Genomic DNA, 27,935 nt, shown 5'->3' with positions numbered 1-27,935 from the left:
AGTCAAGAGGGAGAAACTCATTAAACTAAAGGAAAATAAGGAAGACTTTTACATCAGATCATAGAGCTTTTGTGGAGAAGTATTGGCTCGGCCAATGGACTCAGAAAGTAAGGCTAAACATGGTTTTTAATTTTTGTTTTTTTGAGTAAGTGGAACAAAATGTTAGTATTTTAAAAACTAAATTTTAGGACTAAAATAATTATTTTTTGGATCATTTTCACACAATATTTTTATAACATTGAGTAAAGCACCAGAATTTAAAGTTAGAAAAAATACCAGAAATAATTACTGAGGGTCAAAATTAAATGTGTGCTGAACACATCTGTATACTTTAATTTGTTTACAGTATGTATGAATAATTTATATCGTCAGCCTAATAGCATATCTGCCTAACTCATTTTTTCAGGTTTTTGGAAAAGAAGAAAAAACACCTTTTTTCACCAAATTGTAAGAACTTTTTATTTATATGTTAATGGTGACTCCCACCAGATGTGTGAACCCGTTTGAAATAAAAAAACAGACACAATAGCTATTGCATAACATAGAAAACTGACTTGTGCAAATTTTGCAGGGAACTCAATTTGACTTAGGCAGTTTTTATAATAAAGTAAAAACCATCAAACTTGTTTCTTGCCTTAACATAACCTGGTTATTTAACTATTTCCTTAACCAATGTTAAGACCTAACATTAACTAACGTGAAACGATGTTTCACTTGCCTAACCCAGATTGTTTCATTTGCCTTGGTGAGGCAGGTTGTTATAGTAGTCATGGACCACTCTTGGTAGTACCAGTTTCATTGACTGGAATTTCCTCAGAGTGAGTGGCAATTGGGTAGGAAAGAGTGGGACCCAGGGGAATGATTCTCTGGGGATGGTCACTCGCTGAAGCAGGCCCTCCCAGTCTGACTCAAACGCTAAATTATAGCGAATCCATCTGCCAAGTACTGGAAAGCCTGAAGGTCATGGACTGTGGGATCACCTGGTTTTCCACCTGGCCGGATGGTTTTGACGTAGGCCCCAGATAACTTCATGAAGTTGTTGTGGTGCAACTGGGTGACCTTGTACGGGGATGGGTTCAAACGTGCAGTTTCAAAAATGATGATGTAATCACGCAGAGTGTAAATGTCTTTCCTGATACGGCGTTCAATGCAGCTATGCATGGAGTCACACTCCATTTGTGTGTGACCTGCAACCAGAAATTTTTGTACAATTGTGACATCATGCTTCATGGCCAGATCAAGGTACGCATTTGCAATGGTGCAACACCGATTCTGATAGCCGCAGCCATCACTCCAGACTATGACTTTTTAATATTTGGGTTGGCCTCTAAAGGGCCGTACACACCGGGACGAATATCGGCGCACGTTATTCGCCAGCGTTTTTCACCACGTTTTTTGTGTTCACACCCAGGCGATTTTCTCCGAGCCGAGTGAACAGGCAAATTCATTCCCTGACATTAGATGGCGCTTAACGTAAAACAGAAATACCCCTGTACACAAGGTGGCGCTGCGCAACTTTACGCTTCTTAAAGTCGCTTTTCACTCAGAAGAAGAGAGCAAGTTTACGCGCTTGTCAGAATCATACAAAGAAAACATGAATATTTCAAGCACCAGTAGCTCCAGTTCCAGCGATGAAGAAATTATTGTTCTGTTGAATGATGAAAGACGCCGGAAAAGACGCAGATGTACATCCCATAGTTACGAGAAGAGAAGAACATGGGGAGTTTTATCGACTGGTACATGAGCTGAAAATGTATCATGAGCGTTTTCGGGGATATTTTAGAATGTCCGTCATTGAGTGCATCTTCGTCTTATTTCTTCGTGGCAGTGTAGATGCTACTTGGCGTATATCTTCTTTGCGGTTTTGTATGTGTGCTCAGCAAGACAGTTTTTTGTTTGAGTGCCCCAAAGTTGTGTTTTACTGTAACTTCAGAAGCTCCAGACACGTGTGCAAAAGCTAGTGTGCAAAAGATAGTTTTTGACGCAGCGCGTCAAACCAAAAAAACAAACCCAAGGCGTTTTTTGAAAAATGACGCTTTTACGCGTAGCGTTTTTTGCGTCGGTGTGCACACTCACATTGGTGCCCTTTGTTTAGTCACGAGGCGTTAAACGTCGGCGAATATCGTGCGCGAAATTCGTTCCGGTGTGAACAGGCCTTAAGACTGACTCAAAGTGTTTGAACTGCAGATGGGCAAAAACCTCGCTGCTGAGGGAGCCCTCGTGCTTCTACCAGGGGTAACAATAGCTATCTTTTTTACCCAGGTTGAAGCAAGTAAAGTTGTGTATCTGCAGTTTAGTTTTATAATACATTGGGCTCGCTTGGGTCTTGGGGCACAAAAGAACACGATGCAGGTCTATTGTCCACACTGAGAGTTTGTCACTGGATTCCTGTTTATCCTTAGCTTTTTCAGCCTGAGCTTCAGCCTTTAATTTCAAATGAGCATTAAGGGTATCCTGATCTACATTTCCTGCCTTGGCACCAACACATACATCACACTGGTCTTTCCGTGTTATGAACACAGAGTATTTCAACTCACGGAACACTTTGCGGAAATACCCCTCACTCACAACCCGTGCTCCATTCTCACCAACAGCTTTACAGTATTCTTTGTACAGGTCACAAATAACTGTTCCAGGCTCCAGAAAGGAATGAATAACCTTACCTGATGAATCAAAGATAAGATCTAATGCTTCATTTATGCTAAGACGAGCCTTGTTCTTCATAGGGCAGCCATTGTTGTGTAGCGCCAAAACTGCTCAAGTCAATTTGAGATGACTTGAGCACATTTTTATATGGCATCAAAATGCCCAAGTCAGTTAGATGACTAAAGAAGATAGTGTTTTTTGAATGATGGAAGCCTTCTGATTGGCTGAGAACATAGGCAGTTATACAGGGTGGTGCAGCAGTGAAAGGAGAGTAGAGTTAGGCCAATATCTCAATTTGGCAAAAAAATGAGTTAGGCAGAAATGCTATTAGGCTGACGATATACAAGAAGAGTGTTCTATCCATGTCTATAAAATAAATATTCTCAGTAGGACAAATATGTTTATGTGTGTATCTTACATGCCGTTACCTGCTGTTGGATGAAATATTCACTTCTTGCTTTTGTAAATCTGACTCCAGAGGAGTCAGTGCCTCACCAGCCACCAACCTCACCGCCTGTCACCGGTATTGCCATATCCTAGCATCATAGCAGTTTTCCCCTATTCATGGGCCACCAATCAGTGCCAGTTGGTGTATTTTCCATCTTGAAACAGCAAATGGATGTACTGATACAATCACAAATAATCACTAAAAAATAAAATATAATGAAGGAATAAAAAAACGAGGTTGTTCATCACATTTAATGAGGATCGGTAAATTCACTAGATATAAACTTCCTCTCATTCAGTATTTCCATTATAACATTTGTTGTGGCATAGCCACCAATAGGCTGTAATTCTTTTAATGAGTTTCACAGTTCCCAAATGTTGAACGTCAATCTCATCTACACTAATACTTACCAGACTGTGTGTCTGGTAAGTATTAAAGTGTTAAAAAAAAGATTAGCGCATAAACACATGAATGCAGCTTCGACACCTGCACACTCCCATTTTCATCCCACTCCCACAGTTTGGCATCCTCTGTATACAAAACACCTCCCCCCACCTCCATATGCTGTAAACGGTGACCTGTTAAAGTCTCCTTTTGCTAAGTAAAAGCGGATAATTGGCTATCATTGTCTTCTTTGGCGCGGCAGTGGCAGTGGCGGCAAAACACTGGTGTCCAGATGCCTGGACCCTGGCTCTCAGGTCATCAATTAAATACAACCTGTCGACCAATAGGCCAATTAGATCCCCACACCCCCGGTAGCATTTTCTCATAAATATCCATCACTTATAAAAACACAGTTACTTGCTTTTTCTTGAGATTTTTTGTTTGTTTTGTAACATATTTGGTAAACAAAGTGAAAACAAGTCAGTATGATTTTCATAAAAACAGAAACAGGGCACAGCTTCCACATAGGTCAAATGGAAATTGCCTGTAAATTAGCCACATTCTACTGTATTTGTTTTTTATAATCAAACTTTATACATGTCTGATCTGAAATGTATTCCTAAATGTTCCTGATAGTCATGTTTATTACTTGGAAAGTTGAAGCAGTCACACAACTTTAAGTTTGAAAATTAAAAATTGATGCCACTAGTATCAACGGAAGTGCTATGGTTTATGTTTCTGTGAATGCACACAAGAAATAAATAATTTTGAATAGTAAAATTGTCAAACCAGCATCCATTTTTTCGTTGTTTCCCAAAGAAACATACATCATGGGGACACATGTCATGGGGACACATGATTTGTGATTTAAAAACATGGCAACATATCATCAAGTGTCAGTGGTACTCAAAGGATCTGGGCTTCTGTTTCTTTTTATAACACAAGATCATGAGATTTGCATGGACAATTCATCCAATTGCATCTCAGATTAATCAGGAAATGCTACAATGTGCCATAAAAAAGGACCTTTTAGCATGGTAACCAGGCACCCTTACATGAATCTACATTATTCATGAGAGCGATTTGGATAATGCTGCCTCTGACTATTACTCCCCCTATGGTGTGTTAACATGTATTAAGAGTGATTTGATGAGCTGTGGATTCATGGGGAATGGGGCTGTCAATTACCACTGGAGTTAATAGGGTTGAGTGAGCAAATGGTGCGAGCAAATTTCATGCAGTTCACACTCATGCAACATTAATGTGGAATCTTTAGGAACAAGACTTTTAAATCCCTGCATGTTTGCACAATGCACATCTGAGATGAAGTTAATCAGTTATGAGGGAGACTCAAAGACACAGATCTGCTAGCAGGCTAGCTTGTATTCGGATTTGTAAAGTGGAACCTTCTCAAATAAGTAGAATCCCCGGGATCAGTGATCGTTCATGTCTGGAGTATTTTTTATCTGTTGTTTAATTCTCGCTTTCCATTCACACACATGTAAAGTTTTCTGTTTTGTGACAGTTGTGCCAATTAAGGGGATTTGCCAGGCACTGGCCTTTCAAAGTTTCATGTTACGAATGAAACACTCAAATGCCTTTTGTGTTGTTTTTTTGGCAAGAAACAATCAACAATTTAGAAGTGACAACAAACAGATCTGTTCAATTAAATGTTGTCACCTTCAATCTGTTTTTTATAAAGAATATTTCCAGTTGATTCTGTTTGCATGAGTTCTAAAACAACTAAATCAAATGGCATGCGATAGCTCTTTATCTCTGTATTCACCACTTTAAACAATGTGTTGTTTTCTGGGTTGTTGGATGGAGACACACAAGCCCACATGCAAAATGTCTGACGTTGTAGGTCATGGGTGTCAAACTCAAGATTTCCTACTGGTTTTCAAGTAATCCTGCCTTATCTGCTGCTTATCTTGGGGATCAAGTGTTTTTGCCAATAAGGAGCTTCATCGGCAGGTTTGTTGGAAGACATGTTGGACATGGATAGTGACGGCCCTGCTGTTGGTCATCATAGGTCAATTGGTGACTCCAAATTGTGCTTTAGGGGTGAATGTGAGTGTCTGTGCTTATATGTTGTTGTGAGGTACTGCAATGAACTGGCAGCCAATCCAGGGTGCACCCCGACCTTTGCCCAACAGTGCCTGGGATAGGCTCCAGCATCCCTAGGACCCCAAATGGGGTTAAGCAGGTTTGAAGAATGAATGGAACGTTTGGTGTTTATGATGTTGTTGTGGAAAAGTAACTTTAACTACAGCCTAGAAATTTACGGAAATGGTCTTTGTCTTTTAATGATCTTATTTTATGACATCCATTTGGATTAAACAAAACTGAGACTGATCATCCAGTGACAAATCAAGGCAACTGGATGTTCTCTTCCAGAAAAAAGGGCCAACTTTCTAGAAACCATATTTAATTTTTAAAAATAAAATAAAATAGTAATTTTTTTTAATGTACTGTATATATACATCACACGCTACCACCTGATGACGACTCTGACGAAGACGGAAGACGTCCGTCGAAACATGTTAGGAATGTGAAAAAACAACCATGTCTGATAACAAAAGAACCAAGAAGTCAGTAAATAGCTATTTTCTAATTAGGTACAAGTACCACTGAGTGGTACGGTCCGGTCTAGTTTAGAAGGCTCCAGGCAATTCCAGTCAGCATGTCAAGTCAGCATTGGACTGTCACAACGCAAATGTGACGTGGATCAATTGCGTAGCTTAGCGTCATAGTAAAAGCGACACTATCAATTACAACAACAGAGGTCATCCAGCAGCTCATATTTTTCTGCTTAGCTTTTGGTACTTTTTATATACAAGTAATTCAATACTGTTTGAGAGAGGATTGCGGGTGGCAAAGAGGAATACGTTGGGGCTGTTTTGGCGCTTTCCTCAGTGTGTTTCATTGTGTGACAACAGTAGCTCTGCCCCAAGCGGTACGTTCAATTTTTAATGGACCTACACTCATAGGGGGCCCAAAAATGGGACTATTCCGTCTGGCTTAGTGGGTCAATTTTATATGGAAACGCTCAAAATACCGGACTGGACCGGATCGCTTAGTGGAAACAAGGCACATTGGTCTATCTTACAAACAACAGAGAACATGTACCAATAAAAGACAACTGACAGCTCAGAGCTCTTGTAGCTGACCTAGCGACATCCCATTGAATGGCCATTGACTCTACCATTTGTTTTGAGACCAAGGAAAGTCATTCCATATTCTGGCACTATCAGGGTAATCTTCTGCTAGTTGAATATAATGCTTATCTTAATAACGAGCGGCCAAGTGTTGGTATGATGCTTAGATCGGAACTGGCAGTCTTACCCCGAGGAAGGTCTCAGAGACGGGCGCAGCTGGATCTTATCTGTTGTGGGACTTATCAGATCTGCTGCAGAGGGTGTCCCGAACTGTCTGCTGTTGTGAAGAACGATGGAACAATGTCTGGCTACCCAGGATATAGTGGAGGGTAGGTGAGTATGATTTTGTGTGTTAATGGTAGATGTGTTGAAGGCAGCCATCTGTTGGCTTGCTTTTCCATGGTGTAGTTCACTGTTGAGACACACAAAGAGGTTTCTTGTGTGAATCCAAATCAAAGCTCTTCATCTGCATGTCTGATATAGTAGCCTGTACCAAAGACAGCCCCCACCATCAACTCTCCACCCTTTTATTACACACATTTTCCTCTAGCAGTAAAGCAGATTTGAAGCGCTGATCAGACCAGCTTGCACTGGATAGAAACCCCTATACCATCACACTGTATCTGATAAGGGTGCTCCGATTGATCGGTCGCCGATCATAATCGGCCGATTATAGCTTTGGGATGTTTGATCGGCCGTCTCTATAAAGGCCGATCCAGAAAAGCCGATCAGATGACGCAAAACTCGCGAGACGATTTTTTTACGCGCTGCTAAAAATGGCTTCACCGGTCTGGCAATTCTACGTGGTGTTCGAAAAAGATAATACATTAGCAATCTGCAACGTGTGTACCAAGCAAATCCCACGAGGCGGAAAGCACGCAAAACATTTTAACACCACCAACCTCATCAGACATTTGAAGGTTAGTCGCGTAAAGGAATATGAGCAGTTTTCAAAGTTAGCTAGCGCAAAGAGAGAGCGAGACAGTTCAGCAACTCAAGCGCCACTCACTCAGCTGTCAGTAACAGAGACATTTCAAAGAAAGCAACCCTACAGCAGGGACAGTAAGAAGCATAAAGAGATATCAGACAAAATAATGGAATTCATTTGCCTAGATCACCAGCCTCTGTCTGTTGTGGAAGACGAAGGGTTCCAGCGACTCATGTCCTATTTAGATTCACGTTACACTCTGCCAGGGCGTAAATATTTCAATAACCAATGTCTGACTGACTTAAAAAAATATTTTGGCTATAGCATTTTTTGTTGCAGTTTTAAAAGTAGCCTAAAGCTAAATTTAAAGACTCAGATGTTATGTCTTATCTTATTTTATTTATATATTCTCCAGGAAAGTTGTATTAGTCAAGTCCTAAGTTGTTCCTAATAACCAAACACATGCTGCTAAGTTAATTTGTTGGAAATGTTGCTTCCAAATAAATACACAGTTGTCAATTCATGATGCGTTGTCTTCTCTTAATTGTAATACTTAATGTGCATTGCTGTTAAATATTGTTTAAAAAATTATGCTACATGATAAATAGAAGGCTTCAAATAGACCCTGTAATTGGTGATCGGTATCGGTATCGGGTGATACAGCTTCCAGCAATCGGGGATCGGTGATCGGCCCCAAAAATCCTGATCGGAGCACCCCTAGTATCTGATCATCTAAAACAATGGAAGAACTCAAATGCCCTTAAGCAACTGCAGCAAAGGGCCTTCAGTCAGTCAGGAGCCCAGAATTAACACACACTCAAAGACTTTTAGAGGGGATTCTACATTAGCCTTTTTTAACCTAAATATAGACCTTTATGAACCTGGATGTTTATAAAGTGCTTGTATTTTGCAAAGAATAGACCAGAATTATTTCCAAATCTGAGCATAATAGTTATCCACATGATTACAAATGACATATTATTTTTCCAGGTTAAGCTTTTTATATCCATTGCTTTGACTCTTTAAGTCATCAAGTCAGTAGAGAGGCTCTTCAACCTCTAATCAAGTGATGAGTGGGGATTCATGCTTCACAGCTGTGCAGTGACTCCAAAAAAAAATAAAAAATACAAGTAGAGTTATATTAGGCATAAACCATCTTTATAAAGCAGAGAGCTTGCTAGCAGATACAGAGCATGCTCATATAAACAAGGTGACACCATTTTAACCTGTTACCTCTTTAACAATATCTAAGCAAACCTATGTTTTTTGACGTATTGTAATTCTTCCCAACTTATCTGATCAACGTGACTGATCAAGTGATTTGAATGCAGGAAGAAATTTGCATTCGCTCATACCACACAAAATCAATTTTTTGAGCTTTTCTGAGTATTCCTCTAAAACCTGTTCTCTGGGCACCAGCCTCTCCCAATCTACGAAAACGAGTAGATTCTCATGAGCTGGCATCCCAAAGTGAGGAGCAGCCATTCCAGGAAGAGTCTGTGCTGTCTGCCCCGCCCCCAGGCTAACACAGACACCCACTTTCTCCGCAGACCTTGCTGTGATCGGCTAAACTCTTTCCTCTTATATGCAGGATGATGTCATGAAATGGGCGGCAGTCACAAGGATGTGAAAGGTGGTGCCTCAGAGATCAAGCCGCTTTACTCTTGTGTAGAAAAATGAGTGGCGAAAATAACTCATATTTTATATAAAAATAATTATTTAGTGTGCAAAAGTTAAAATTTTATCATATACATGGATATTGCTCACTATGAAAAAGGCTTAAGAATAGTATGGATATAGGCCCTTTAAAGAAGGTCAAACTTGGAGCCAAAATACCAATCAACTATCAAAAGTAGTGCTGGAGTATGGATGATAGAGCTGTCTGAAGTCTCTGAGCTGAAATAAATGTCTGCCAAAGCGAGTCAATCAGCGTGAATGCAAAAGTGCATTAGCAGATCTGAAAGACAATAACCCCTTAAAAAAGAAGAGCTTCAATGGTAAATCATTCAGACCCCAACCTGATTAAGATGCTGTGATGAGCCTACATGTTTACAGACACTTTAGTAAATGTCAAAAAGTTGTCGAGATGATGAGAGGAGGCAAACGCCATAAAAACAATGAATAGTACAGGTTATCTACAAGCTTCTAAAGCAAAGAGTTTTAACACTGAACATAAGTCTTTTGAGTTTTGATGTTACATAATATTAAACTGATTATCAAGAGCAGCAGTTGCACAATAGACTGAGACAGCTGATTTCAGGTAAACCATTTCTTTCTAGACGTGTCCATAAGCCAGAAGCGTGAATTTGATGAAAAAAGAGAAGGAAAATAGACGGAGGGAGGATGAAGTCTATTTATCAGTCTAATTATAAGAGACAGATCAGAGGCCCAGGCGCCCGGTGCGATGGTTGGAGTCCGGCCGGTCACACTGAATATTAATGCAGAGAGGAGAGGAGAGGGCAGCGTTTTATTAGAGAGACTAATGGTGGAGGCTAGTAAACCTCTTTTCCAATATCTGGGTTGCTCTGACCTCTCATCTCTGCGGCCTCCTTTGAATAGAGCAGCTCTCAGAAAAGCTGGACTACTGAAGGGCGACCTTCTAAGATTTCAATATGAGACGGCAGATCTTAACCCTGTGCACACCAGGGAGATGAATATGGGGCAAAACTGGGAGCCAAATGAAATTTAAATAATGACTCCGGTGATCTAACACAGATCTGAAAGATCCTTTGAAATATAAAAGGATGACATCTGCATGCAGAGATGTTGTTTCTCTCTGCATGAAAGTCACTTGTGCGCAGTTTGTCTTCATAACTTATGCATCTTTTTGAGATGCAAAAGTAAAATCATATTGTGTGTAAATCGGTTATGTTTGCAAAATGATAATGGACACCCTCAAAGAGAGGGGAGTGCTGAGCTTAAGGGAAATCTTCATCTGATAACATGTCCGTTCACAGAAAAAAAACGCAAAGTTTTCCTCAAAATGTCCTTTTTCTTTTAATCTTTTACACATGCGTTTGTAATAACCGCCAGAACTGATCACCACCAAAGATTGCCTAAAAGGGCAACTCATCTGTGAGTAAAGGCAAGAAGATAGGATGAGGCAATCAGAGAGCAGAAAATACTGTCTCTCATGCAGGTCAGACATGTGCTTTGTCTCTCTGATCATGCATAAAACGATGCCCCACTCTCTGTTAGCTCCCGCATTCATTCTTGCCTTTTTGCTTTTGCAGTTGTGGAGAATTAAAATAGCTCAGAGGTTCCCAAGAATTTAAACCGAGTCTGCTGTTGAATGTTTGTATATTTCCTGCAAATACTTAAATTCCTATTTATGTTTATTTTCCCTGGGGATCCTTTTGTAAATCAGATCAAAATGTATTTATAAAAAGACTGGTTAAATTCAAGCTTTTATTTTGATAAGGCCAGTCAGAAGAAAATGACTGAGTTTGAGCAGGAAGATGGATTAACAAGACTTGATGTATCCATGTAGCACATGAAAATGAATTTAGGTTAGCAGTTACTTGGTGCAGCTGTCAGGTTAACTGCAGGAAGGCTTTCGCTGCTGATGTATCGTCTCAGCTGATTGTGGCTTAAACAGACTTGGCGCTTTGCAGCATCTAAACCATTAGGAATTATAAAGCTGGCTCTTTTAAATGCTCATGTTGTGTCTCTCCCATTGGGGCAAGTGATGCTGTCTCATGCCTCCAACCCCCAGGCCCCCACTAGATAATTGCAGCAGTTTTACCACAAATATATCCAAGATTACAAACAGAGGGAGGCAGATATGGAAATGCAATATTTTAATTGAGGACATTAACTGGGCACATCTGCATTTTCAACAATAAAAGTCACTTTATACCAGTGGCGTTCACCTTGGAGCGTTCCTTTCTTTCCGACTGACCCCAATTTGTGGACTTCAGACAAACGTGGACAGATATCTGGCCTTGTAGTCCAGGAGGTAATTACTAATGTTACTGTCTCTTCCTTGGGGAGGGAAGATGTGACGCCTCGGCCAGCACTCTTATTTGGAGCCGAGCCAGTTATTTCCGGTGAAATCAGGCTACATTAACCTCCTGAACAAAGATCCATTCGGCTGTAAATTAGCAACTAATTAGAAGGTGCCTATCATCCACCAGAAAAACTGCAAATGAAAAAAATAAAAACGTAAACAAATTCTGAGATGGAAGAACTGCAGTGGATTCTATAAACTTTTAGTGATTCTTTTTGGCACTTTTACAAAGTTTGCAATAATAACGCTAGTCTGGAAACTTCAATAATTAACACATCAATTTAAAAAGTATGAATTTCAATGTATTAAACATTGCTCCAATTACTAAAATTAAGTTAGTCATTGCAACAATGAGAAAAATGGACGCAGACAAGTATAAAACTAAGAACAAATGTAGGTATATATTTCAAATAGAAATATTTTGAAACCTTCTCACTACTGTATTGGACTCTCTTCAAATATTTACCTCTGAACACCAGATAATATTTCTGGGACCTTTAATGGTTGCCCAATCTGGGTCTGTTAGATACCCAATCATGGGGAAGACTGCTGATTTGACAGATGTCCACCTGACAGTCACTGATACTTTTTGCAAAGCCACAAAATGTATTTGCTACACAACAAACCAGATGAAAGCAAATGCAGCTTTTAGTGTGTGAATCACGAAGATAAAACATACTATTGTTGTGCGTGTGAAAAGTGTATCGTGAAGAATATGGTGGGTTAATGGACTTATGACGTATTGGTGATGCCGTCACACAGTGCCCTTACACCACACTCTAGTTTTAGTTTTAGTAAGTTGCGAGTACTGCCCCCTTACTGACCACACATGAATGCGCATGCAAAGGTTGTGCACAGGTCGTGTACCCATAAAGGACTAAAGGTACCAAAAGCAGTTTCATTGACCAAAATGTTACTGTAATTGACTTTACAGCAAACCCCTTAATCTAAAGCCAACAGAGACTATCTAGGCTGTTGTCAAATGAATAAAGAGACACTAGAAAATAAAGGACATTAGATCCAACAATGTAGATGAGCTGAAGACAAGTATCAAACCTGGACTTCTGTTACACTTATGCAGAGAGCCACAGAGTGATATCCTCCATGCCACGGTGCATGCCATAATTCATGGAAAAAGAGGCCAAACCAAGTGTTGAGACCATTGAAAAGGTTTTAAGAAATCTGACATTTCTGCAGTAAAAACCTTTGATTGCTCTGGTCTGATGTAATGTTCTGAAGTTCTGAGCTGCAAAACATTAGGCTTTTATTATATTTAAACCCTAACTATCAAAAGATTGAAATATTTCAATCTAAGTGTCAATATTCTATACAATACAAAATTGTGAAAAAATGCCACCTTTTTTATAATATTCTTAGAATATTCTTAGTACCTGTAATTGAGTTATTAAACTATGTAATTGTCAGTAATTACCGGGTATTTGTACCTTAAGCAAATATTCAACAGCGTTTTTAGCAACTTGAATCTCCTTTTACTTGATTTGTGTTCTTAAAAGTTCTCCCTGAATTATATATGTATTCAAAAGATCATCATATTTGCCGTTTGAAGGTCCTCATTTTCTTGATGATGCAGACACCCCGCGGGCCAATCAGTGACAGGATGCATCTCCTCAGTAAAGTGTCTTCAGATCGGACTGCTGCTGTAACATTTCTACCTTCCAGTTTGAGATTTTGACCTTTAATGCAGACACCTCCTGCCAGGCCAATCAGCAGAATGTGCAACAGGCCAGAGATCTGCAGCGAAACATACCATCAGCCCACGTTTTTAAGTCAGAATCAGCCAGAGACAGTGCAACAGCCAGACATTATTTCCCTTAAAAACGTTGACATTTAATCAGTGTATTGTCAGTGGGTCAACAAGGAAGTTTGAGATGGCGGTTCTATTTGACAAACTCATTGAATCTTATGTTATGACTTCTAACTAATGTCTTTGGAGATTTTACATTTTAAGTAATCAAACAATGGATGAAATGAAACCGCATACTGTAGAAGCAGTTATGTTAGTATTTTAACCAAACCAGTCGTTTCCCAACATAATTAGGGACACCACAAGAGTAAAAGACAGTGTAACTTTATTCACAAACCAAAGTACATTAAAACTAGAGCTGCACGATATGAGAAAAACCCGCGATGTGCGATATTGGTGATTAATATCGCGATAACGATATAATTCGCGGTATATAAACAAATAGCAAAACAACCAAAAACATCATTTCCATTTCACTGCAACAGTTTAAAATTTATACTCCAACTGACCCTTGTCAACGTAGGAGGCAAACATCAAACATAAAAGGGCTCATCTGATTGATCAACAACGTAAACAGGTCCTTCCGATTGGTTAAATGCATAAAGGGATTTATTTCAATATTTCAATAGTTCAATATTTCAAGCTGCCATGAGATTGTTTTAGCACATTTAAGGTAACCATTTATTGCGATTTTCGCCGTCCTTTTGCGCTATGCATATTGCACAACTTAATGTCACGATAACGATAAATTTGCGGTATATTGTGCAGGCCTAATTAAAACATTTATAATTCATTTAATGGCAGAATCATTACAATCCATTTTTCATGACTCTTTGAAATCAATACTTAATAAGAAGAGATACTAGGAATACCAGTAGAGATTTGTGTTGCAGAAATATGTTCATGAAATTAGTCCATAGTTATTGACAGTTAGGCTCTGGGCCACTGACATCTAGCGTGCATGGCATGAACTCTGATCATAAATAAATGGACTCCAGATCCTAGGCGCTGATCGTGGTTAGAGGTCAGACCATCTTGCCTCATCTGCTGCTGATTACGTGGATCAGATGTGTTTAGCCAATAAAGATCTTCAATGGCAGGTTGGTTGGAAAATATTCAATTCAATTCAGTTTTATTAATTTAGCCCAATATCACAACACAGTTGTCTCAACGGGCTATACACCAACATGTTGAACACTGGCCCTCGAGCCCTGGGTTCAGACACCCCTGCTATAACTTGTACTCTTTCTTGTTGAAATTGCGTCAACTCTTTAATTTATGTCTTAATAAAATCCCAGTTTTAGTGTTTGTTGGTTGTCAAACAATAAAAGCAAGGTGTAATCACTTTATGACAGGTCATGGTACTGGCACAGGTTCATCTTAGAGGTTTGTGTGAATGTTGTAAGCTCTCAAAAATTAGTGTTTTAGTCTATGTATTTCTTTACTTGGTTAAAAAAAAAATGTTTTCCTTGTTTTGTTTTTCCTCAGGTGAAAATGAGCAAGTATCGGAGTGCGTGAGTTGATTCATTGTCAAAAGTGGCCCCAACATTTACCAAAGGCAACCACAAATGCACAACGTGATAAATATGGTGAAACACTTTCCAAAAATGTAGTGAAGAACACAGACAAACTGAACAAAGGGTAAATGATGGAAAAGATCCAACGTTGTATTAATTTAAACTGCGATTTTTTCTTTTGTTTCCTTTTTTCCAGAGTTCTCCAAGGAAGAAGTGGTCACAGGGACATGTTTCAGAGAAAGGAGAAGAGGAAGAAGGGAGAAGTCGAATTAACACGGAAAAGACACAAGATGAGACAAAGGAACATGACGGAGGAGGAAAGGACAATGAAATGAGGACGCAACAAAAAAGGGACCGGCGAACATCATCTCTGTTCCTGCAGCTTCCTCATTCGCTCCCTGTTATCTGATGAGTCTCACTCAGCCTGTCACGGCTGACTGATCGAGGCTGCCAGTCGCCATTGCCCCCCCACTACCTGATGTAAATAACCTCCCTGCCGGTTCAAGGTGGGACGTCACTTCAGCTCCATTAGTTTATTTTATTACTGAAGAAAAGATGGAGAACAAAGTGGGGCTGTGGGAGTGGGTGCATGGAGGCAAAAGGGGGTGTGACAGCATGAGCTGGGGGGGGGGGGGGGGGGGGGCTCTTATGTTAGGCAGGAAGGATGGAGATGGGTGAGAGAGATTAAGAGAGACAGAGGATGAGAGAAATAGTGCAGAATGATAGAAAGAAGCAATCTAAAGGAGAAAGACAAGACAGAAAAAAAGGACAGAGACTGATGTGTGTGTGTGTGCATGCATGTGTGCACGTGCGCTTATCTGCATGTCAAATAAACAGAGCCACGTAAATGTGAAAAAAACCAAAGGCAGAGCTGCAGTAAATTAGGATTCATCTTGTGTCGCTATGGCCTCTGATGAAACATTTTGCTTTCATTTACAGCCTTTCTCTCCTGATGATGTTGCAGCATCACCTGAAGGAAGTGGATCACTTGTGTCTCTGGTCACAAGGCAACATTCTCGCATTTACAATGGGTTTGTCTCAGAAATGTCTTCCAAACATCTGTGCAGGTATGTGAAAGGGGCTCAGCCTGCGCTCCAACGTGTTGCTGTTTCCAAACAACATTCTGCATTCTTTTCTCATGAAGACGAAGATGTGTTATGTTCTCGTTCTTTTATGCAGAAAGCAACATGCTCTGTACTCACTGTCCCTACGTTTGATTATGTCTTGTACAAAAACAGAACTAAAAAAGCAAGTCTCAATAACTTCTATAATTTTTCACAGGAAAAAACAATGAGGAGCTCTTGAAGGCTATAGACGCACATCAGACGTGTACATGACAAATAAAATAAACTGATATTCATGAATTAAAAGCAGCAAACAAACAGGCAGTTAAAGACTGTTCTTTGTGAGGGAAAGTGGGACGACAAAAAACCAGACAAAAGAAGAGCCATCACATTTGCATTCAAAAATCTTGTTTAAGGGGATGGACCAATTGTGCACCACCCATGTGTCAAAGTGTGCCCATTGGGCAAGTCCATTGTGGGCGATGTCACACAGCCACTACGTACATTTTGCGCATAACGCACAAATGAAAATTGGTCATACGTGAATATACATGGAAAAAGTGATAAAGTTCTGGTCTTTACACAAAATTTCTACAGATTTATCACGAATGAGCCACGTGAAAAACATGTATATCAACATAGAACATAAACAGCGCATTATTATTGCTATATTTATATGCAATTCATTAGTGATTCGTGCATCACTTAGGAAATTTGAATATTCAATTCAATTCAATTCAATTTTATTTGTATAGCCCAAAATCACAACAACAGTCGTCTCGATGGGCTTCGAAGTAAAACATGAAATCAAAAGGATCACGAATACAAAGAGTTCAATAGGAAAATACTAAAATGAACTAACAAACTGACTAAGCTATACTGGCATCCCTGCCCTTAGACCCCCCTTCGCGGTAAGGAAAAACTCCCAAAAAAACCGGATTCCGGAAAAAACGAAGAAACCTCAGGGGTGCCCACATGAAGGAGGGATCCTCCCCCAGGACGGACAGGCGATTTACCAGAACTCTTAGAGAAGAATTAACTTATCTAAATCTACAACTACATATATAAAAGTCCAGCAGACGAGCTTCATCCAGCCGTGGTTGTGGGGACAGTCAAAGGCGCGAGTCGAGCCGGAGGCAGGAACCACAGCCAGGTATAGGAGCAGGAGCAGAGACGAGGTACTCGGTCAGGTACAGAGCAGAGACGAGCCAGAGATGAGCCAGAGGCAGGATCCACAGCCAGGTGTAGGAGCAGGAGCAAAGGCGAGGTAAACGGTCAGGAACTGGAGCACGGATGAGCCAACTGGAGTCTGGAAGCACTCCCACTCCCCAGGAGGGGAGAGGAAAAGAGGGACAATACATGAATCGCACTGTACCAGACAGAGGCATGGAGAACTAAATGATAAATTATGATCAAGAATAGGGGAGAGGAAGGGTAGAAGTAAAAAAGGAAAGAGGACAGAACCCCAGTGCACCATAGTTACCCCAGCTTCAACTTCTAGCAGCCTTTTAAAAGAAATAGTTATTATTAAGTTTAATTTAAACAAACAAACATTAAGTTAAATAATCTCTTAATACTAACTAGTCTGACAATAAGCCTGTCCACAGAGGAATGTTTTCAGTCTAACTTTGAATGTAGAAACTGAGTCGGCCTCTCTTACATGAGCTGGGAGTTTATTCCATTAGACAGGGGCTTGGTGGCTAAACGCTCTACCTCCAACCGTACTTTTACTAATTCTAGGAACCACAAGCAGTCCTGCATTTTGCGAGCGAAGTGTTCTCATTGGATGGTAAGGGACTATGAGGTCCTTAATATAGGACGGGGCCATTCCATGTAAGGCCTTATAGGTTAACAGGAGGATCTTGAACTTAATTCTAGAATCAACTGGGAGCCAATGGAGCGAAACTATAATAATATGATATGTGTGCCGTATACGTGATATAAAAGTTATACATCTGTGGTACATGCTTGAAAAGTCAGTGAGACATTTGTGGAACGGTTGTGGAAAGCCACATATTAGCAAAACTCATGTACAACTGCGTAAAATTTAAACCTAAATTTTCGAACAACTGAAAACCAAATTCACGTAAAGACCCGTCTGCTGAAACCCTCGACGGACATCTGTGCACATCGACAAATGACAAATGCAAGAATCACGTATGAATTACGATCATCACACATGTATCACGAAAAATCAAATGCTCATAATGTACTTAGCGGCTGTGTGACACGGTCTTGTACATGAGAACTGGACTGAATGACCCTTCCCCTCTGGCGTTCTAAACAGGAAGCACCTGCTGGTACCAAAAATCCAAAATTCCATAGAATTCTATAGAGAAATAAACAGCTGTTAGCCAGTCATTCTATTTGTCAGAATAACAATTATTGCTCTAAAACCCTTTTTTAACATGTTCTTGCTAACCTTGATTTTTTTTGTTCATGATTTTTGTTTTCTGTAGTGTTAGTTATTCAAGTTATAAACTGGCCAATTGGATGCCTCAATTGTAGAAAGTGGTGTCTGCTGGCCCCCCATGTCCTCCGTTTGAAACGTTTGATTAATGGATTCTCCCAAGCCAGGTTTAAAGTGGTAGGGGTGTGGCCTTCCAACAAGCTCACTCCTAATTGGTGAAAGTGGTTAACATTGACACAATGACTCAGAACAATCACTGCTTACTTACACCATGTGGTTCCAACATGGCAGCGTCCGCACTGTGAACAATTGGCAACAGAATTGACTTCATTTCATTGGAACTGGAAGTAAGCTTTTTTCTATGGGTGATGTCACTCTCACTCGCTGAAGTTCTCAGATACAGTCAAGGGGCAAGACACTACCATTTAGTTCTGTGTATTGATATCACGTCATATTGAGGGTTTTAGAAATAAAAAGCCAAAATGATGAGTTCCACTTAGGTCATAGTTAAAAAGGTCTCCAGATGTGAACTTTTAGGTACAGTAAAGTGCACATAGGATGACACAGTTTTAGGTGGGAGTGCCTGGAATGCATATAAGTCTGGTGTGCTAGATTGGATGCTTTACTGCATTATCTTGTGAAGTCAAATATAACCTCTCAGTAGCTTTTTCATAAATCTGTAATCAAGGCCGGTCTGCTTTAAAAGACTATGAAAGGAGCTGGAGCACAGAGATAATGTTGCTGATAATGTCGATGGAGCTTCACCTCTCTATCACTGTTTCTCATGGCCTACAATCTCTGTTTTCCTTCCTCTAACCTCCTCTGTATTTTAGAAAAAAAGAAAGAAATGTGCCTTTAGTGGTCAGATCTGCTTGATTTTATCTCGGTTCTTGCTGACTTTAATGTAAGCAGATTCTCAATCAAATCCAATCAAGGCGAAGGGAGATGGCGCAACAATCTAGGACACTTTGCGATGACTGCTGCAGGCCTGGAGATTAGAGGACAGACAGAGGAAGACGGGGGAGGACGGGTTAGAAAGCCAGAGTTTGAGGAAGAGGCCTTTCATTCACCGAATCACACGAGCATTTATCACCTTTCCTTTTATTTGTCTAACCTCCCCAACTGCTTCCAGCAACATTAATGCCAATTTTCTCTCCTCCTTCCCTATTCTTGTATTTATTTTCTACCTTTGGACGCTAAATGGAATGGGAGGAGGGCTCTTTAAATCAGCATGACTACTGGTTGATTTATCCTAAAACTTTGCGCGCTGCATCCTTCCTTCTCTCCCTCCCATCTCCTCATCCCTCCACCACCAACGCCTCATTTCCAAAGCTTAACTTCATTGTCTCAAGCCCCTCTCTGCTTTCATCTTAAGACAAAGATTTATGTAAATCTTTGGGGTGGCGTTAATGCGGAGCGCCGTGTGAGAAATAGCATCCCTAAATCGTGGCATTGTTGTTGAAAATGACAAGGCAGGCCCGTTAATCCTACAATGCGATCATCCAAATGTGTCATAATGCTGTGTGTAGGCAGCTAAATCTGAATATCAAAAAGACGGCGCACCTCTCGAACAGCGCCTTCAGGACTTCCAGCGGTAACGCACTTCCATCTTTTTCTTCCTTCTGCCGCTCTTTCAAGAACTTAGCCTGCTGTCACTTCACTCACATCCAAACCCAGGAAAGAAACCGCCAAGGCCCGTAGATGCTCGCAGAGCTGAAGACTCATAGTTCAGCTCGTTTTCTCCAGCATGAGGGGTTAGATTCCCTCGAGTTCTGACAAAACATTTGTGTGAATTTGCTGTAATTATGACTGGTAATAAATTGATTGTCTTTGTCTTGTGTGTTTTTTTTCTTCCTTTTTTTTGTCAAGGGAACAAAAAATGAGGCTTTGTGGTGGAACAATGCAGATTGAGAAAAGACACAAGGAGCGGCGCAGTGAGAGCAGCCGCTTCAAGTGTTCAGGATTTCAATGAACAGAAGAAGAAGGTGAGGAAGACGCTTCGGTTTGGGCTCGAAGTCTGATGAGAATTCACTGGCTGCTTTTTGGGAGGCAGCCATGAAACAGGCGTGCCAATCAATTGGACAGGGACAAGGCTGCTGTGTGATAATGGCTCTAATTATGAACTGCCGGGGGACTCCTCCCAGATCGGCTGTAAAACCTGGATTCCTGTCCCTTCCCCTCGTCACCTGACCCCTTCTCTCCCCCCACAAGCCCCTCCTTTCTTCCTCTGTCAGCCATCAAAGGTGGAGCCCAATGGATGTGGGGGGGGGGCGATTTAGAAGACTTAAGCCCCCACTGTACCTGTCAACAGAGTGGCTTCGGTGCTGACGACCAGCAGCTTAACTCATTTGAAGCTCCTTTTTTTTTTCCGGCACGGAGGGAGGAGGTGCAGCATGCGCTGACAGCCAGTCAGGGTCTTGAAATAATTCCATCCCTATGAATAACCAGAGGTGTCTCTGCGACTTAACCCCCCCCACCACCACAACACACAGGGACACACACACACTTCCAGTCAGTCGGAGCAGTTTTTGTCCATTCAAAGTGGGGGCTTGCTGCGACTCTGAGGCTTGAATATTGATAGAGGACACTCCAATATTATAGAACAATAGTTATTGTTAGAAGTGCCTAATTTACTTCTGGCCTTAAAAGGAAAATCAACCCCATCCATGTTCCTAATGTTTAATCAATTATCCTGATTGCAACTTGATTTGAGTAATTGCTTCCTGAAAGACTAGTTTCACTTTTATACCAACAACAGCTCCTCGCTGTTTATTTTAATGTTTGCTTTGTTTGTTCTGCCACACAAATTTGCCATCTCAAAATAACTGATTAGATTTTTAATGTCTTTCTTGAGTGAGGCCTCCCCCCTCCCCTCATACTGGGTCTCATTACTTTCTCCTCCACTCTCTTTCTCTTGGCCGGGATAATCCCCCCTGTAGGGGGACTTCAAAGTGCGGGCCGGCCAGGGAAAAGCCTTAATTACCCATTTGCCTTGAAACTCAAGCCAAATCACAGCTCACCCGGGTCCGTCCGACTCCTCGCTTCTTTCTCCCTCCGACTAATTGTGGCTCAGAATTCCTTTTTTTTTTTTTTTTCTCCTCCAGCTTCTCCAGGCTGCGGAAATGGAGCGATGAAATTATATTAAAATAAAAAAGATGAAAATTAAAAATGTTAAAACAGGTGAGGAAAGAGTTAATGTCATGTTTTTGAGGCAGTAGTTTTCTTTTTATGTTTTGAAAATGTTTTAGACTACCTAAATCACACGACTGAACAGATCTGTGAGGAGAAAATGCATCGAATGACCAGAAAGATATTTCTTTTAGTCAAATTCAGCCTAATTATTCAAAATTCAAATACACAAATATTAAAAAGGCACATCAATCCAACCCTCCCAAAAAAGGTTATTTTTTACAAATACTGTATTTCAGATGTATAAATTGATTTTTGGAAAACTACTTTATATGTGAATAATTGTTGGACATTCCTGCTGTTGTCTCCTGTTTGCTAAGCTTTCTTCATGGAATGGATATGACAGGTATTTCTGTTTTATGCTGTTTTTCCTCCTTAAAGAACCAGTAGTCCAAACTATAAAGGAAAAAATATCAAGATGTATAAGTTTACAAGTAAGCCATAGTCAACCACCTCCGTCCATTTGCTTGCTCACACCTCAGCGGTGCTGGCCAGGTCCAAGTCCAGATGCCAGTTTGGAAACTAAAATGGGATGTTTTACTGATTTGCTTTTGTTTCTATTTAATTAAAATGAAATGTGTTAAAAATTTAGGATAAAAAAAAAAGGATTTTCAATGGTAAACCTATCTCAGCAGATGTAGTCTTTGTAAGCTACTGAAAGCAGCTGTTTAATAGTTTTCTCAGCATCATCACATAACTCCAAATTACCTGATGGGGAATCCCAACAAAACTGCAGTTTACCACTATGCAGGAAACATTTCAGGTGTCATCCTGGACAAGCCCCCAATTCATGCCCCCATTGATTGCCAACCGAGAAAAGCTTGTAAACAGCTTGTGTTTGAAAAGCAAAGATGGGGACCACCCCACCAGCTTCTGGAAAAGAAACATGTAGAAAAAAAAAAATATGTACTAAAGAAATTAAGAAAAAATCAAGCAGCCAGATGTGCTTTTTTCACTAAAAGGCTGTTTAACAACCTTAATTTATTCCCATTCTGTACAACATGATTCATTACAACAGTACAAAGTGATCAGATTCTGTTTTGGACAAACAGATTGTGGCAGCCGGTGAGTTGGATTGGTCATCAGAGTAAAGTCATCTTCCTCCTGCACCTCAATAAATGAGCAGTGAGGGACTCACTGTACCCTATTCACAAAAGGATGCACAAAAAGACGAGCCGCTTAAGAATGACAGCAAGTGCCTACACATGTAATTCAAACCATCCATGAAGAATAATCCAGTCCAGCAGAAGAAAAATAGATACAAGTCAGGATTCTCAGGTTTACTAAAAAGCAGAACCAGCACTCAGAACCGGGTTCTGAGGAGAAATCCACCCTGCCCGATGAGAACCCACCCGCCACCCTGAACCCCTTAACCTAATCCATCCAACTTTGTTACAGCTCAGCCATTTTTTTCTACTCATTTATTTTTCTTTTTTTTTTTTTTTGTATTTTCATTACACCCAAGGCAAAAAAGTTACTAAAACTTAAGACTTTTACAGTTACATTGACATAAAAACAGTTTCAGAGACCCACGATTTAAGATGGACTGTAAACTGAGAAAAAAAATTAAATTAAATCGAATAATAAAAAAGAAAAAGCATTTTTATATTTTTGTTAAATGCCCAGGCATTCTCCAATATTACAAATACTGGGATACTTTCACCGTTAGTAAGAAACATGTCATATATATTCATATATATATATATATTTATATATATATATATATTTATATATATACTAATACCCGTCACAAAAACACAATAAAATCTCAAATTTAAAAAAATAAAATGAAATAAAAATTGTATTTATGCTGCCACTTTGGCATTCAGAGAAGGTTTAGAAACGAGCCTTAAAAAAAGTTCCAAACACAGAAACACACATCATTTTTTATCCTTGAATCAATACTGTAAACTTATTTAAAACGGAGTGCACTCGATTCTTTTGGAGTTTATGCTTTTCCTGATTTTTCTCCAGTCTGACAATTTGTGTGGCTTTTTATCCACTGCTGAAACTTTCTGTAGAGGGACACACATGTCCTTGTGAGTGAAAAAATTTGATATAGATCTATATATATATAAGTTTGTGCCTTCATATGTACATATGCATACATATATACACGCACAGACACATTAAAATTGTGCTGGGTAATTCTTTTGTTTCACTCAGTCATTTCTTTTGTTTTGAAGTCAAATTACACAGTAAAGTGAACACATTTTTGAAATGTTTTCTCCTGCTTAATTCATAGAAAGTGTTGCATTTCTCTGAGACAATTAGTAGGAAGATCATAATTCAAGGCACACTCATGTCAAATTGAATGGCAGTACAAAAACTGTCCCAAATAAATTATTCTAAACATTTTTCATCCGTTTTATAGTGCCAGCATTGGAAAAGCTAAGCCGTACAATCCAAGCACTTAAGCATCAGGAGGTCCCAAGCTCCACTTCCCTCTTCATCCCTCTTTCTGGGGGTTCAATTTAAACAATTGTACTTGCAGTTTTGTTTTTCTCGTGTTTGTGTATTTTTATTTTGACAATATTAATTTATTTGATGGGAATGCTAAAAAAAATAACTTAAATAAAAGTGCAATATTAAAGTTGAAGGGACATTATAGCAGAAGTTGGGGTTCTGCTTTGTAAATGTCAAAATGGGACTGAAGAAAATTATATTTTTTATCGACACATCACTGGGCTTTGAACGCGTGGTTTAATAATAAGACGAATCTATTAAATAAATTTAGAGACGAAAGAGACTTTAAAATATGAAAATTTGGTTTAGCAAAAGCTGGGATGTTTTATCACATTGAAAATGCTCACTTTCGCCTTTTATGGGACTGTTTATCATCTAAAAAATTAGAAAAATAAAAGGTAGATTTTCCACTTATAGCCAGTGTTTGCACTAGTTGCTCCTGCATATGTAAATAAATCAGTGTATTCAATTTGGAAATGATGCCACCATGTTTTATGTCAATACCTGAGTGATGCAAAAGTTTGTGTTGAGTCTGATTGTGTACTACATATTCTTTCCATGACTTCATGTATTAGATACTTGTAATGGTAAAAAATGAGAAAAAAAAGTTGCATCTCACCACAATCAGCAAGAGCTGAGTTATTTACTGTATTTAATGCATCATTTTAGTATCTTTTTGCATACTAATTTAGATTAATCTTTACACAGAAAGCCATATGTGATGTTTTATATTTCACTTAAATATATATGTTATGTTCCATCTTTTTCTTTTTAAGAGATCATGCATAGGAATTTCAATTTCATTGTAATTTAAATAAAAAACATATTTTAATAAAATTATTTTCACACAAAGGCTCTATTTTAGTGTTTGCTAGTTTTTGGAAAATCAATTTCAAACATAATTTTTCTTCAGATGCTAATTACAACCCAACTTAAGAAGAAAAGATATCAATGAACACATGAATTAATATTAAGGTTTTCTCTAAGTTGTGTCTCCCTGCATCAATTATCTACTTTCATACAAACTTACTGTAGCTTTTCTTACTTAAAATACATCATGAAACCTAACATCTGTGCAGAATACCCATGGCTGTATCAAGAAAAAGAGAAGTTAAAGGAATAGAGACAATAAAGAAACATGGAATGGATGTTGACGCGTTGTCAGAGGTTGCCACTTTGTGCCGGTCAGTAGATGCCTTGCTCAGAATCACTTTCTTCTCACTCGTTAGGACGTTCTGGAGAGAAGACAGGGTTTATGAACCTTGGGATCCCCTTTTGTTTGACATTTACCGTCAATTATGACACTCAGTGCTACATATCCAATTACATCGACATGTTTTAGAGTCAGTTCGTGCTATAAAGCCAGAGGATTGTTGTCCGCTTATCGTCGTTACATAAAATAAACTAATTTTATCATTCTCAGAATTGCAGTCAAATTCTTCAGTGCCTTTTAAAACACAATTATTTTTAAATATACTTTACCTACAAGTTGTGGCCCAAAATTAGAAAAAAGAAAAAAACACAAAAGTAGTTTTGCTTTCTAAGAACTCTCAGGACGTGGTTTTAAACAATGAGATTGAAACAAAGTAAATTATATATATATATATATATATATATATATATATATATATATATATATATATATATATATATAAACACCTAATAAAAAAAAGAACCTGCACATGCCGAAATACAAAATCCAATAAATACAGAAATTATTGCACAGTTAAAGGCTCCACATATTTATAACTGAACTGACTGATTGTTTAAAAATGAAAGCCAGATGAGGCAGTTTAGACAGCTTCCGTTGTTGCTAAGACTTTCACTTCTTTTTCTCAGTTGGCAGTTTTTTTAGTCGAAATCACAAAATTAAACAAAATTATTTATAAAAGTATCCAGATACCCCCTTAAAGTCCAAGAGTGGTGCAAAGAGGAGAAACACGGTTTATGCTCTCTCTGCTTGTTCAATTTTGACCTCACTCGTCATCAAATGTTCTCCGTGCCACTTTTTCATATGTTTCTCCAGAGTGCTGTATACACTGAAGGGCATTTGGCAAATGTCACAGCGGTAGACCTCCTTACCAAGCTGGCCATGCGTTTTCATGTGGCGAGTGAGCTTGGAGCTCTGTGCGCACGCGTAATTACATAGCTCACACTTGTAGGGCCTCTCTCCAGTGTGGCTGCGCCGGTGCACCGTCAGGTTGCTGCAGTTTTTGAACACCTTGCCACAGAATTCACAAGTGTCGCATCTCCGGCTGTCCTTGGAGCTAGGTCGACCTGGACCGGGCCCTCCCCCGAGGTGAGGCGTACTGCCCCCACTGGCGGTGCCGCTGCGGCCTGATAGACCGCCGTCGAGCAGGTCCCCTGGAGGCGTTGAGAACCGTAGGCTGCCGTTCTCCGAGGAGTGCTCCGAAGAGGTGGCAAAGGGAGATTGTCTGGAATCAGTGAAGCCCAAAAAAGGATCTTTGATGAAGTGGCGGGAGGCAGCATAGCCCACTAACCACTGAGAGTACACGTTCTCTGATGGGATGTGGGGCGCTGGGGGAATGTCCAAGTCCTTTTCGATCTTGATTCTCTTGTTTGAGGAGTTGGACAGGGTGGGGCTGGTGATGGGAGTGGGCTTACGCGGAAACAAGCCTGAGAAAGAGTCACCGGAGCCACAGTTCCGGCCATTTATGGTTGTTCGCTCTTCTTGCTGGTGGTGGTTGATCTCCTCAGCCACTGAATCCTCATCTACAGTGTCACGCTGGGCATCTGTCCCCCTCTTGGAGAAGGGCATTCTTTTACGATTGTCAACTATTAAATTATTGTACTGCTGTATAGAATTAAGGCCCTCGCCATCCACCATTTTTTCAAGGGCAAGTGATGACTTCTCCTCTGAAGGAGGCTTGGGACCATTCTCTCGGTTCCGGTAAAACACAGAGTCCATGCTAAAGTTCGATTCTGGTCGACTCTCATTCTCAAGTTCCTCTTCCTCCTCTTCCTCCTCCTCTTCCTCATTGCCTTCTCCCTGGAAATCCCCATCTCGATTTTTAATGCCCTCACCGGTGACGTCGCTGGTTCCCGGTTCTGGGGAGCTTGTGGTGGACAGGCCGTCATCGGAACGCCCCGTCATGGATCCGGCCTTGTGCATGTGCGTTTTCATGTGTCGCTTAAGCTTGCTTGCCTGAGAACAGGCATGGTCACACAGCTGGCACTTGTACGGTTTTTCCCCAGTATGGCTGCGTCTGTGCACCACCAAGTTACTCTGAAACTTGAATGTCTTACCACAGAACTCGCAGGACTTAACCTTGTTTTGGGTTTGAGGAGGTGTGGTGCTATTTGGTGGCATGGGTGGTAATGGAGGGGTATTTAAAAATGGGGACTTGGGCCCTGTTTGAAAAGGGTTGGGGTTTAGTAGTCGGTGCATATGATTGGGCCTTCCAGGTGACAGTGGCGGTGTGGTGCTGTTCGTGTTCCCGGCCAGCTCTCGTAACCGCCTGGAGAAGTCCATGGACTGGGACTCCATTGCCATGGGCGTTAGCCGCATCACCCTCTCAAAGGCACTGGGGTGCTGGGAAATGAGGCCCATTTCTTCGGCGCTAAGGCGTTCCAGTCGATGGGGATCTAGATGATGACGGGGAGGTGGACTGACAAATGGCGGGGTGTTGGGGATTCGGTTCTCCACAAAGCCAGGGGGTGGTTCCCGGAGTAGAGGCCCCGTCATCCTCAGAAGGTGGAAAGGATTGTTGTCCCCCAGAAAGTTAGTGAGTGGGGACTGGGGGATGGAGTCATTTCCAATAGGGGGAGGCATAGTTAATCGGGGGGTGAGAGCTGCGCTGGAGGGGTTGGATTCCAGATAAATGCGAATGCCATGAGTGTTCTGGGCATGCTGCAGGAGGAACCAGGCGCTGGGAAACGGCTGCTTACAGGTGGTACATATGTAGTTGGAGGGCTCATCTCTGCCACCTG

General features: G+C 40.4%; 1 protein-coding gene and 1 long non-coding RNA gene across 8 annotated transcripts in view; one reads left to right on the top strand and one right to left on the bottom strand.

Annotated features, from left to right (window-relative positions):
• Positions 1 to 23,034, top strand: LOC110013912. Of its 2 annotated transcripts, none has more exons than XR_002289080.2 (5): positions 1 to 107; positions 14,827 to 14,979; positions 15,052 to 15,361; positions 15,795 to 15,922; positions 20,199 to 23,034. It is a non-coding gene; the product is annotated as an uncharacterized LOC110013912 (long non-coding RNA). The 2 variants fall into 2 exon arrangements; XR_002289081.2 differs by lacking the exon at positions 20,199 to 23,034 and adding an exon at positions 16,137 to 16,529.
• bcl11b (B cell CLL/lymphoma 11B) overlaps positions 22,463 to 27,935 on the bottom strand; it is a 40,684-nt gene continuing 35,211 nt past the window's right edge. For 5 of the 6 annotated variants that reach the window (XM_023951911.1, XM_023951914.1, XM_023951912.1 and 2 more), the window contains one exon: positions 22,463 to 27,932. In XM_023951911.1, the coding sequence (XP_023807679.1) occupies positions 25,930 to 27,932 (2,003 nt within the window). In that variant the 3' untranslated portion in view covers positions 22,463 to 25,929. The remainder of the gene's footprint in view (positions 27,933 to 27,935) is intronic. The other variant, XM_023951915.1, reaches the window with a different exon arrangement.

This window comes from Oryzias latipes, chromosome 22 (assembly GCF_002234675.1).
Source record: "Oryzias latipes chromosome 22, ASM223467v1".
NCBI classification, from domain to species: Eukaryota; Metazoa; Chordata; class Actinopteri; order Beloniformes; family Adrianichthyidae; genus Oryzias; species Oryzias latipes.
Note: the sequence above shows the minus strand (reverse complement) of the source record. Positions and strands in the feature narration are given on the sequence as shown.